Source organism: Nilaparvata lugens, chromosome 2, assembly GCF_014356525.2.
Source record: "Nilaparvata lugens isolate BPH chromosome 2, ASM1435652v1, whole genome shotgun sequence".
Lineage (NCBI taxonomy): Eukaryota > Metazoa > Arthropoda > Insecta > Hemiptera > Delphacidae > Nilaparvata > Nilaparvata lugens.
Genome location: NC_052505.1, coordinates 6,748,229 through 6,760,787, shown reverse-complemented (window position 1 = coordinate 6,760,787; position 12,559 = coordinate 6,748,229). Strand labels below are relative to the sequence as shown.

At 39.6% G+C, this 12,559-nt stretch overlaps 1 protein-coding gene across 1 annotated transcript in view; it reads right to left on the bottom strand.

Annotated features, from left to right (window-relative positions):
* LOC111057770 (exocyst complex component 2) overlaps positions 1-12,559 on the bottom strand; it is a 33,874-nt gene that overhangs the window by 8,835 nt on the left and 12,480 nt on the right. Inside the window, exons 8-12 of the mRNA XM_039420420.1 lie at positions 7,257-7,403; positions 5,427-5,659; positions 2,631-2,745; positions 1,824-1,979; positions 433-543 (exon numbers count right to left, since the gene is read on the bottom strand). Coding sequence (XP_039276354.1) covers positions 433-543; positions 1,824-1,979; positions 2,631-2,745; positions 5,427-5,659; positions 7,257-7,403 — 762 coding nt within the window. The remainder of the gene's footprint in view (positions 1-432; positions 544-1,823; positions 1,980-2,630; positions 2,746-5,426; positions 5,660-7,256; positions 7,404-12,559) is intronic.

Below are 12,559 nucleotides of genomic sequence, written 5' to 3'. Positions count from 1 at the left end.
AATCGAATTATTTACACAGAAAGTATATTAAAATCACTTCGCTTATATGGGCTACTTGATTCAAATAAAAACATTATAAAATCATTATATAATAAATTAGTATCATTTTATTAAAAAACTTGAAAATATTTCAACGACTATCTAAAATAAATAAATATTTCATATTATTTAGTATCAATATTTGTTTAATTTTTACATTCAACTTGAAAATGAACTATGGTCGAAACTAGTCGTTGAAGTATTTTAAAGTTTTTTAATAAAAGAGTACAAAAAGTTTTTATATTGTTTTTATTTTTCATTTAAAAAGTATATTTGTTGCCACAAAACAAAGATAATATATAAAACACATTTTCTTACTTCTATAAGCTTATTACTACTTTGAAAGTACGTACTAAAAAACAAGAATATCAAATGAATCATTAATATACTCACCAATCCTGAACTCTGACTGTGATCTCTGAAATGAGCTGGGGACCCTATCAATTGGGAAATGGCAGGAGAATGGTCACCCATATCATTACTACTAATCAATTTTTCCAATGCCTAGAAAGAAAATAGAAAAAAATTAATGAATTTAAATATTCTATTGAAAATACAAATACAAACTGCCCTTAGAACCGCTAACCTTAGCTTTGGTATAATAATATAATAATAATAACAATATAAGTTTTGAAAAAATCTTCTATACTAAAGGATGATAGTGAAAAATGGTGAAATATATTGAATGCATAAGAAATAACTAAAATACGAGGGACATTTTTTCAACCTCCGATCACATATCATAAGTCACGTTAGGGGTGATTTTCACAGAGCTGAACATATTGTCATCCCACCAATTGCCATCGGTGCGGCAATATCGTCAATATTGTGGACCCCGAAACATGACCGCTTCAATTGCGCCTCCCGCCAAGTGCTAGTTGCGTATCTTTATTGCAAGAAAATGGCAATAGTCAGCATAAATCTATCAAATAATAATTCAAGTTTACGCAGGAAACGTTGAGAGTGATGATATTTTGCGTGTATGATATCGGAAAATTGAAGAACGACAGTTGAAATAACTTACGGAAGAGTTTGATCTATGACAACCAAACAGCTTCTAAAACAAATCCAATGGGATAATTTCAATCACCCACCATACAAACCTGACTCGGCCACTATAGTGTGGTTCACGTTATAATGGCAGTGGATAAAGATAGAAGAATAGCGATGCCGATTCTCTGCATTAATTAATTATATTTCTACACTGTCAAAAACATAATTGGCATCGTTGTGGACCTAGAAAAGGATAGTACCACCGACTTTGTCGAATGATAGACAAGGATAGCAAAACCAAAGTTGATTAAATGCTGTCATTATAACGTGGACCTCACTATAGTAGCTTATACCTTTAATCTAAAATGAAGACATGACCTTGAAAGCATACCTTCCATACTAACTAGAAGCTCCAAAACAATGTCTCAGCCCACTCAAACTAATTTGGTGGCAGCATTTTATGAAGAGGGTTTTGGTAGGCTGGACCTTGGTATGGCAAATGCCTCTATCTTCTCAGCAATTATTTTTAAGAATAATCATAAGTGTAAGTAACTTTTGGTGAAAGAATTATCCTTTTATACATTCGTCTTTCATTCATGGCCAATCGGAGGTTGAAAAAATGACCCTCGAATTAATCGTATGATACATTTTTAATAATTTACAAATAGTTTTTCAAGTGCGACATCCAATGATTGCCTCTTCAAAAAATGAAAGTATTTTATATTCTCCTATCTTCTACTAGTAGAATCAAGCTATCTGGAGAACATTTCCAACTGGATACTGTTACAAACCTGCACAAAATTGAGAAGCGTATTGTGTAGCTTATTATTGAATTCTTTCTTTGCCCTTTCATTTTCTAGTAGAGCTGCTCCTCGAACTCCAGATTGTAAAACTGTTTCCTTGATCAGTGTGATTGCTTCCGTAATTATTTCTTCGAACATTGTAGGCTGGAAAAATAAGAAATGCTCTATAAACTCAATTTTATTTAGTACTAAAGTTGTAGGATTTCAGTTGCCTTTAATTTATTTCCCATTATCGAGTTGATAAACCGTAAATCAATAATATCCTATTCCGTAAAAACATAAATACAATATTTTTTTTTTATAGTAGACCTAGGTATAGAAATTAATAAATAATAGATTGAAACTAGTATGTTAAATATTTGAAATTTGAACTTTTAGATAGATAAATGTCTTTTATTTGCACTTGATAGCATTACAAGTGATGTGGGCGAAGTTGAGGCCATAATTACCCTCTCTTCCACCTAACCCAAAAGTTATTGAGAGAAGTTTCACATGCAGTTAATTTTTTTCTTTTCGTAACCTTCCTTCGAGGAGGAGAATATTCATCTGTTTATGAAGAGAGTTTTCTATTACTGTATCATTTTCTAGCACTCCTCCACCATACTGCAAAATACTAAGTGTCCCTGCAGGCGTTCATTTTAATAGGTTTTGAATTGTTCATCTTCACACAAGTCAAAAAAAAATAGTTGAAATTTTCAAGAATGGCATGAATGAAATCACATAGCATGTTTGTGGATTCCTTCAACTACAGCATCTTGAGAAGAAACAGGAAATATAATGTGCGAATATACTCACAAGAGATGTAATGCCGCCATAACGAGAGTCAAAATGCAGTTGCCAAGTTTCTTTGGCGTGTAGAGATGACAATTGGTCACCAGCCTGTACTAATAATGTTCCCATACAACTCAATCTGTCAAATAAAAAAGTGTCACGTTAAAATTTTCAATAAAAATGTATTCATATACAACTAAAAATCAAAATAAATGAGAACATATTTAAATTAACTATAACATAAGATTAAATCTGAATTTATTAAATATTACAGAACTTTTTACGGTAATATAGAGCATCATCGTTTGTGTAAAAATTCGTTATAACCCCTCACTTTAGTGAGGTCCACGTTATAATGGCAGTGTTTGATTAACAATGGTATTGCTATCCTTGTCTATCATTCAACAAAGTTGATAGTGCTATCTCTTTCTCGCTTTGCTCTGTTGACAGATCGTCTCTTAGCAATTTAGAATGAATAATTATTATTCAACAAAATATTTCATCTAAATTAAGAAATTTCATTATTGAATTATTGAAAAAAATAATAGCCTATCTTGCTTGATAAAACACTATTGATTTTTTTTAACGAGAATGAACAGTTGATCTTACATCAATAAACCTGTATCAGCTACCGTCTATAGAAGGCATTGGCAAGACAGGGGGTCGGCAACGTTGTTCTCCAATTTTCTCCACTGCCATTATAACTTGGATCTCACTATAGTTATGAATAAATGAACCACAATGCTCATTATTCTCATTTTTACAGAAAAGGTTAACGAATATTTCAATCTACGATTTCTCTAGAATATCTTCAACTCTAATAAAAGCATGGTTGTGTGAACTTTCTAGTTGGTCTTTTTTTGATTTTGTGTTTGTTCAATTTTTATTACATAAAGGAATACAGTCATTTGAAATGAAAAGCAGTGAATGCTGAGGAACAAGAAGTTTTCTGGAGAGCTAATGAGAGTTTGTAGGTATCTCTCGACCTACGGATCAATCAATCAAGTGACTCCAAGTACAATATATCCCATTAAGCTTAACACTCAATGGAAACATAGTGCCTGAGTATCTCAGTATGTCTAGTTACACACATATTGATTTTGGAAGTTCGATTTTTTGCCGTCATTATAGATTCAATATCGGGGCACCGAGCTTCGCTCGTTATTTTTAAAAACGACATTTTTTATAAACAGAACACAATTCTCTAAAATGATCGTGTTTATATTTCACAGCTGGCTGTACGTCATCTTATGAATTTCGGGAATACGATATTTTGATTTTTCACATACTCACTTTTTAACTATCCACAGCTGTTTCAGCCAAGGATGAATTATCCTTTTAATGTCGTTCAGCGAGTTTTCTCAAGGATGAGACCAAGTGCACTTGAATCTTTATATCATAAACCTACTATGTTCCAAATTTCGTGAAAATCGTTAGAGCCGTTTTCGAGATCCGTTAAACATAAATAACCAGATATAAAAATAGCCAGATATAAAAATAACCAGATATATAAATACAGAAATTGCTCGCTTAATATAATAGGATTTAGATTGAACATATCTTGACAAACATATCATGATCACATCATGTTTTTTCCAAGTTTCAAGTTCCAAGACGGAAAAAATCGTACGTCCAAGAATCAATGTGTGTGTAACTGGCTTATGGCGCTGAATGCTATTACTATTGTTTCTGGAATTGTATAATTGATTTTTTAGTCTAAATGTAGATTGACTGTTTTGTTCCAACTATGTTTCTATTTTGTAGCGATATTATTCAATGTATTTTTATTTATATATTAAGTTACACTGTGTTATTCAATTGCATTTGTAATGTCGAGGTTGAGTGGTAGAGAGGACTCAAAAGTTCTAACTCCGCCTAATAAAGTTTTTTTTTTAATTTTTTTTCAATGCTAAGCTTGGATGGGAAAAGGATTTGGAAAAAGAGAGAGCATCAATATTAGAAATTAGAAAATACAGAAGTTGTTTAGAACGTCATCACAGTTGTCAACCTACTTCTAACTTTACTGCCCGGTTTCTAGGACAATTATTATTGAATCTAATATACCATTAAATCTATAGGTTAAATAGTCCATTAGCGATACGGCATGTCACTGAATGTTAAGCTGCGTACAGATATACGCGCCTCCAACCCACACCGCGCACGCTCCGCCCTCGTCCCGCCATCGCATCGCAATCGCTCCGCCCCCACTCTTCACTCGCACCGATCATGAACGTTACAGGAGATGTTAGCTCTTCTCGCGTTCCACTCTTCGCGTCGATCATCAATCGCTCTGCTGGAGTGACGTTCGGTTGCGGAGCAGAGCGAAAGTCTGTACGCACCTTTAAGCTTGGAGGATAAGAGCATGTGAAAAAGAGAGGAAATCTCAGCATCATATCCAAGGATGTAGCCTATTGTAAGGAACTCACAGTTGTCAACCTACAGTAAATTGTTACTTTATGACTTGGTTTCTAGGACAGTTATTAAATCGAATGTACCATTAGATGGGTGTCATTGGTGCGATATATCAAATGTGCGAGTATTTCAACTGTTCGTCATTTGTGTTTATTATATAAAATGATCAACACATTTCAAATAATATCAACATATTGCCATTTAAAAGGAAACCCCTAATCTCCCTAACATTTCCTTTTACCTTCAACACCTAATTGAACTGAGTCTTTATAGGTTATGCTTATGCACTAGTTAAATTTAAATCTAGCAGTTGTAAGGCACTCCCCATTAAATCTGTAGGTTTAATGGTCCATTCGATTTTACAAGTGTGTCCCAGAAACTGGGCTTAAAAATGCATAAAATACTGACTGCAGATCGAAGAGAAGCTTTCCGACGATGTCGAGGGCCTCGCCAGGCAGATCGAGGCTGATGAGACTGGAGTAGGAGGAGGTGACGTATCGCAGACAGTGCGGCAACCAGGCGGCCAGCAGGTCGAGGGAGTGCGAGTGAGTCGGCCAGGCGCTCTTTGTCTCCAGCGTGTGAGGCAGCAGCACACCGCGAAGAAGGCTGCAGCCCAGTCCAATCACAGTCAGCACTATGCTCTGCAATAACAGCATTCAGTCCGCACATTTATTGATTATTTTGTGTTGATTTGATGTTATTTATTTATTGATTGTTGAGTGGCTTATTTTGTAAAGGATACAACTTGCCTCTGCACAAATGTTTCATGCGCCGTGACTGTGGACGAGATTGTAATTGTAATTAATTTATTGATTTTTTGATTGGTGTGTCTTATTTTTGTAAGAGATACAGCCTGTCCCTACCATGACAAATGTTTCAAGCGCCGTGACTGTGGACAAGATCGAGTTTTACAAACGTAGGCCACAACAGTGCGTACCAGGGTACGTGCAACTAGTTGGTTCCACAACCGCTCCTCTTATCTACGGTTACTATAAGGAGAAGTTTGGTCATTGACTGTCACGCTTCTAATTGGCTAGCTCGATCACGTGCTACAAATCCGCTATTGAGATTCTAAACGAACTTTGCAATCCTTTCTTTTTGCGTTGCAAATGTGGAACTCGTCACTTCTTTTACCGATTGGAAATATATTTTGAACATACGATAAGTTCGGTATAGCCTTTTGGAAGGAAAATTGATTATATCTCGATATAGGCTAATATAGCTCAAAACATCAATTTCTCTTTCCTCGAACTAGCTTTCGCGGACCACCTATTGGAACCACCGACCTAGATAGATAAGTATAAAAATAGATTTCAATTTTAATAAATACAAATAAAAATCTCAGTACTCTTTTTTGAATTATTTTATCACAACATGTTTCAACATTCATGCCATATTCAATTTTATTGTATTTTCTTATCTAATTTATTGGATCATACTTCCAAACTTCCAATAATCTAGTTTCAATATATTTTCTGTGGATCAGTTGAATATAGGCTATCATTTTATGGAATATTTGACTGTGATTGAGTGCTGATTAAAGACGTACCGTATTTACTTCTCTGAATGGTTCTAGTTGCAATGCATTTAATTGACATTCAACCACTGTTAACATTAAATGGACTTTTCTGCATCGAAAAGTATTTACCGTATTTATCTACTGGCATGAGAGTTCCATCATATTCCAACAATCATATATATAAATTGATGATTTATTCATAAATGTAACATAAGAAATTAATATAGCATATTTCAATAGTTTAGTGGTAGTTTTTTTGGAGATTGAAATTCATCTACTAATCAAAAATGTAATTTCTATTGAATTGGTCCCAATGACCAAACTGTCTTCATACAGTAACTGTACTGATATCTATCCCCATAAGAACATTTTCAAAAACTTGTCAATTTTTGTTGAAACGAAAATGTTGAAGGGTCCAAGTTTAAGAATGTCTACTAGGTCTTTCAAAAAATAATGTTAACATTCTGATGTAGAGTTTCAAACCAATCTGTCGGTAATTTTGAACTCTACAAGCTGAGACTTAGTAGTTTTTCTAATCAGAGATAAGACAGAGATTTATGGATTCATGTCAATATTTACAACATTGCCCCTCACCACTAACTTATTGGATTATGTTCAATAGGCGTTACCCGTTTTCCATCCTAGATTTTCGTATTTCCTAGTGGACTAGGACTTACAATATACAGTATGAATAATTCCATCTGATAACAAACACTCACCTTAAACTCTTGCTGTTGATTGGGCCCGACTGGAACTTGCAATTCTCCTGAGAAATAGGCTTGTCCTAGTTTCCATAAATCTGGGAATCGTGAGGACATTATTTCGGTCAATTCTTCCACACATAAAACTCTCTGAGGGATTGTACTCTGAAACAATAGAACCATTTTTTGAAAATGGGAATCAGAAAACATAACCTAAGAATTGATGCTTGAGATGAATATACAAACCATTTTCATTCAAATTCGGAAGAGAAACTGAGAATTCAACCTGACATTACAATCATTTTCATAATATCTTGTGCATCAATGAATGAATGAAAAAGACCTATTTAAAGACCTTAAAGACCCTCTATTGGCAAAGACCTTAAAGAGATATAGATCCAAAATGCCTATGCCTTCCCAATGATAGCTCTTACTTGAAATTGAAGGCCGCCATTGGGGTATTTTAGCATGAGATATTATATCTATATTGTCACAAAGTAAAATTGTGACGGAAGATATTGCTAAATAATTAATAATATTGGAGAAAGACGCTCGGCTATCAGCAACGCTAGCCGACCGCGGGGATAAGGAAGGTACCGATGGCGCACCATCTTCCGCGCATCGAGATGATTTCCACCGCCTCTGGCGGCGGCACAACTCCATCCCCTCCACTTTCGGGGAGTATTTAAACGCCGGACGAGCCCCAGTCCACAGCATTCCGCTCACAAACCTTCCTGCTCCTGGTACAGCGGCCCGTTGGCTGCCGTACGTCCCCGACCTCCTGCCCTGGTACAGCGGCCCGTTGGCTGCCGTACGTCCCTAACCTTCCATCTCCCTAGGGCACAGCGGACCGTTGTCTGCCGTCCCTGTCCTCCCATCTACCTAGGGCACAGCGGACCGTTGTCTGCCGTCCCTGTCCTCCCATCTACCTAGGGCACAGCGGACCGTTGTCTGCCGTCCCTGTCCTCCCATCTCCCTAGGGCACAGCGGACCGTTGTCTGCCGTCCCTGTCCTCCCATATACCTAGGGCACAGCGGACCGTTGTCTGCCGTCCCTGTCCTCCCATCTCCCTAGGGCACAGCGGACCGTTGTCTGCCGTCCCTGTCCTCCCATTTCCCCAGGGCACAGCGGACCGTTGTCTGCCGTCCCTGACCTCCCATCACCCTAGGGCACAGCGGACCGTTGTCTGCCGTCCCTGTCCTCCCATTTCCCCAGGGCACAGCGGACCGTTGTCTGCCGTCCCTGACCTCCCATCACCCTAGGGCACAGCGGACCGTTGTCTGCCGTCCCTGTCCTCCCATTTCCCCAGGGCACAGCGGACCGTTGTCTGCCGTCCCTGACCTCCCATCACCCTAGGGCACAGCGGACCGTTGTCTGCCGTCCCTGTCCTCCCATTTCCCCAGGGCACAGCGGACCGTTGTCTGCCGTCCCTGACCTCCCATCTCCCTAGGGCACAGCGGACCGTTGTCTGCCGTCCCTGTCCTCCCATCTCCCTAGGGCACAGCAGACCGTTGTCTGCCGTCCCTGTCCTCCCATTTCCCCAGGGCACAGCGGACCGTTGTCTGCCGTCCCTGACCTCCCATCTCCCTAGGGCACAGCGGACCGTTGTCTGCCGTCCCTGACCTCCCATTCCCCCAGGGCACAGCGGACCGTTGTCTGCCGTCCCTGTCCTCCCATCCCCTAGGGCACAGCGGACCGTTGTCTGCCGTCCCTATTCTTCCTTCTCCCCAGGGCACAGCGGACCGTTGTCTGCCGTCCCTATTCTTTCCATCCCCTCAGGGCACAGCGGACCGTTGTCTGCCGTCCCTATTCTTTCCATCCCCTCAGGGCACAGCGGACCGTTGTCTGCCGTCCCTATTCTTCCTTCTCCCCAGGGCACAGCGGACCGTTGTCTGCCGTCCCTATTCTTCCTTCTCCCCAGGGCACAGCGGACCGTTGTCTGCCGTCCCTATTCTTCCTTCTCCCCAGGGCACAGCGGACCGTTGTCTGCCGTCCCTATTCTTCCTTCTCCCCAGGGCACAGCGGACCGTTGTCTGCCGTCCCTATCCTTTCTGTCCTTCCTTTTCCTACTCCACTGGAGCGGAACCGAGGCCGTAAGGCCGATACAAAATTACATCAAAGTGGTGTCATCAGAGAAGAGAGCGACCTTCACGCCGTCAGAAGCACCAGGAGGTGCTGTTCACGCCAGCTGAGGCACAAAGAAGAAGGAAGAGGAACTTCGACTTGCCTCCTTTCCCCGCCCACATTACGACTGAGCGAAGTCATCCAGGAGCAACACCTGGGTATCAATCACCCACCTCTGAAGCTACTCAGGGTGTACGTGATAGATTGGCGCCCGCACTTGGGGCACGAGGCAACGAAGTAAGAATCATCATGAGTGAACAGGGCGAGTCTGATTCAGATGCTCGACATCAGGAGCTGACAGAGGATCAGTCAGTTGAGGACGTAAACCCCGAGGTGATAGCCGACCCCAGAGTTTCCTGGATCTATAAATTGAAAAAGGAAGAAGCGTTCAATCTTCTACAAGATTGGGGCATAGTGTCATCTGGAACACTTGCTGAGTTGAGAAGGTTGTTAGTAGAACAACATAAGAAGATGGCTGTACGTTATCCCAGCCTAAGACCCGGAATAGTGAGCAGAAGCAGTGGGGGATCTGGACACTCAGCAACAGGTACTCATGCTGAAGTTGGAGCCAACATTCACACAAACCCCCTCATGGACCCAGGGGCGGTATGTGACAAAGTAAGAAGCTGGAGACTGTCATTCGACGGCCAATCAGATGCTCCCAGCTTCTTAGAAAGGCTAGACGAGCTACAACAAGCCTATGGGCTCACTGGCAACCAACTACTAGTTGCCCTTCCTGAATTACTAGTTGGTAAAGCTACCCTATGGATGCGTAATCGTCGTGACCAATGGAGATCATGGGACAATTTCGTGACAGATTTCAGATCACGCTACTACCCACTTACCTATGAGGAGGACCTCGAGAATCTAATTCAGGCAAGGAAGCAAAAGGAAGGTGAATCGTTTGACGAATTTCTCGAAGATGTACTGACACTCATGAGACGTCGAGGAGGTTTTACAGACGAAAATAAATTACAGAGAGTGTATAAGAATCTCCTCCCACGGTACAAATTGTATATTCGGCAATCAGATGTTCATAGTATCAACGAATTGGAAAAATTCGCGAGGGAGTATGAACAAATAAAAGCAGAGGAGAAACAGAATAGACAGAATTCGAGAGTTCACATGATTGAGGACACGAAAAAGATTACAAGGCTCAAGGTTGAGACAGTTATAACCCCTACTAGTAACAGACCATCTCTTAGTGAGTCTGAACCCATGTGTGGGCAATACAAGAGACCGGGGCACTGGAGATCAAACTGTCCCGAAATCCTGCCATGTAAAAGGTGCGGAAAGAGAGCACTGGAATGTGCCTGTGATGAGCAAAAGGAGAATAAGATTCCAAACAAGACAGCAGTGATGCAAACGGCACAAAGGATTCCTGTGATTGAAGAGTCATCAAGGGACAACAGACTATTTATCACCGTGACAATCGGCTGTAAAAAGTGTCGGGCATTGCTAGATACTGGCGCTGAAGCTAATTATATGAGTAACGAGGTCTATGAAGTCCTCCGGAAAATAGGGATGATACGGAAAGATCCAGCACGTCACCAAGCAATATTAGCTGATGGACGGACTACCCCATTAAATGGGAAGCTGACAACTAATGTAACTATAGGACAAATCACAGTTCCACTAGTGGCGTCTATAATGGAAGGACTTGGACAAGAGTTGCTTCTAGGCATGGAATTTATGCGTGAAAACAGAGTGAATATTCACACATTCACGAGAGAGGTAGAGTGGGATCCTCCCCAACTGAATCCTACAAGTCCGCTAATAATGTCGCGATCTCTCTTATTGGGGACTAAGACAACAGCAGTCCCAACAATATCAGCTGTACAATCCGAATCTCAGGACAACAAGGATCGCGACAGAAGGATGTTCAAGCAGGATGGTTTGAACAGAGTCGAACCCAATGCCTTGATTGATAGCAAAGCAGAGTTGTCATATGTGATGCGGAAAGCGAAAAGGGACCCAAAGTCGCTGGAGAAAATTTTTCAGGAGAGGCAAATCAAGTGATCAATGTCAAAAATATCGATACTCGGTTTTTAGTCGATTAATGTAGTCTGCTTCATTCTGTACAGGTTAAACATAACATCAACTGTTGGAAAACATCGATTGTATTCGATAATAATCGAATAGTGGAGCTATGTTCTGTTTAAGAAAAGGGACCCAAAGTCGTTATGGAGAAATAACATTGTGCGACAAGAGGTCCCTTTTCTAAAACACACTACTGCATATGGAAGTGCTGCACAAAATAACCTGCTATGAATTATTTTGGCATTGAAGAGAATTAGTACAGTTCCATACTTCATACAGAACATTATTTATGTTAAAATAAACATTTTATCCAACAAGACACTGTTGGCAGCCATGCTATTCCACAGATCAAATCAAATCAAATCAATTTATTGCCATTCTTTTTTTACAAACAAGTGATACAAAAAACATTCTTATAATGTTATAACTAATTATAATCTAACTAATTTAAACTGTTATAACTAATTTAAAAACATATTCAATTTTCTTTTATTTTAATATTGAAATAATGGGCTCTCCCAGAAAAGCTAATGCTTGAGCTCTGGAAGAGAGTTCAAAAATGTTAAAGGTTATCAGGTGAAAAGTGATTGGCAGAGAAACAGCTGTTTGAATTCACTTGAGGTTATGTTGTTGATAAACATCAAAGACCTTGAAGATAGACCTTAGAGATGTTTTTGATACTGGTATTTGGAATAGAGGGAGAACATTTTAGTTGTAGTTATATTGTTTGTATTTTCCATCTTTTTATTTTTAGATTTTAGGGACATGGGGGTTATTAAAGAGTTTATGGAAAGAGTTTTTGACATTGGTATGTGAAAAAGAGAGAAAACATTTAAATTGTAGTTTTATTGTTTGTATTTTCCATCTTTTTATTTTATAGTTTTTAGGGATAGGGACATGGGGGTTATGAACGAGCTTATGGGAGTGATGGAGGGGGATGAGAAAATAGGGAGGGTAGGTGTAAAGGGAAGGAGAATAATTAAGGATAATAATTTATAAGTATAAGCTACTTAAGTTAAAAGGAGTGAAAAGGGGATAAGTAGGGCCTATAGAGGTATTAAAAGGATAAGAGAGGGGTGGGAGTGGGGGGGTGATGAAGAGGGGCAAGCAGATGGGGAGGATAGGCATAAAGGGAAGGAGTATAGTTATTAAGGATA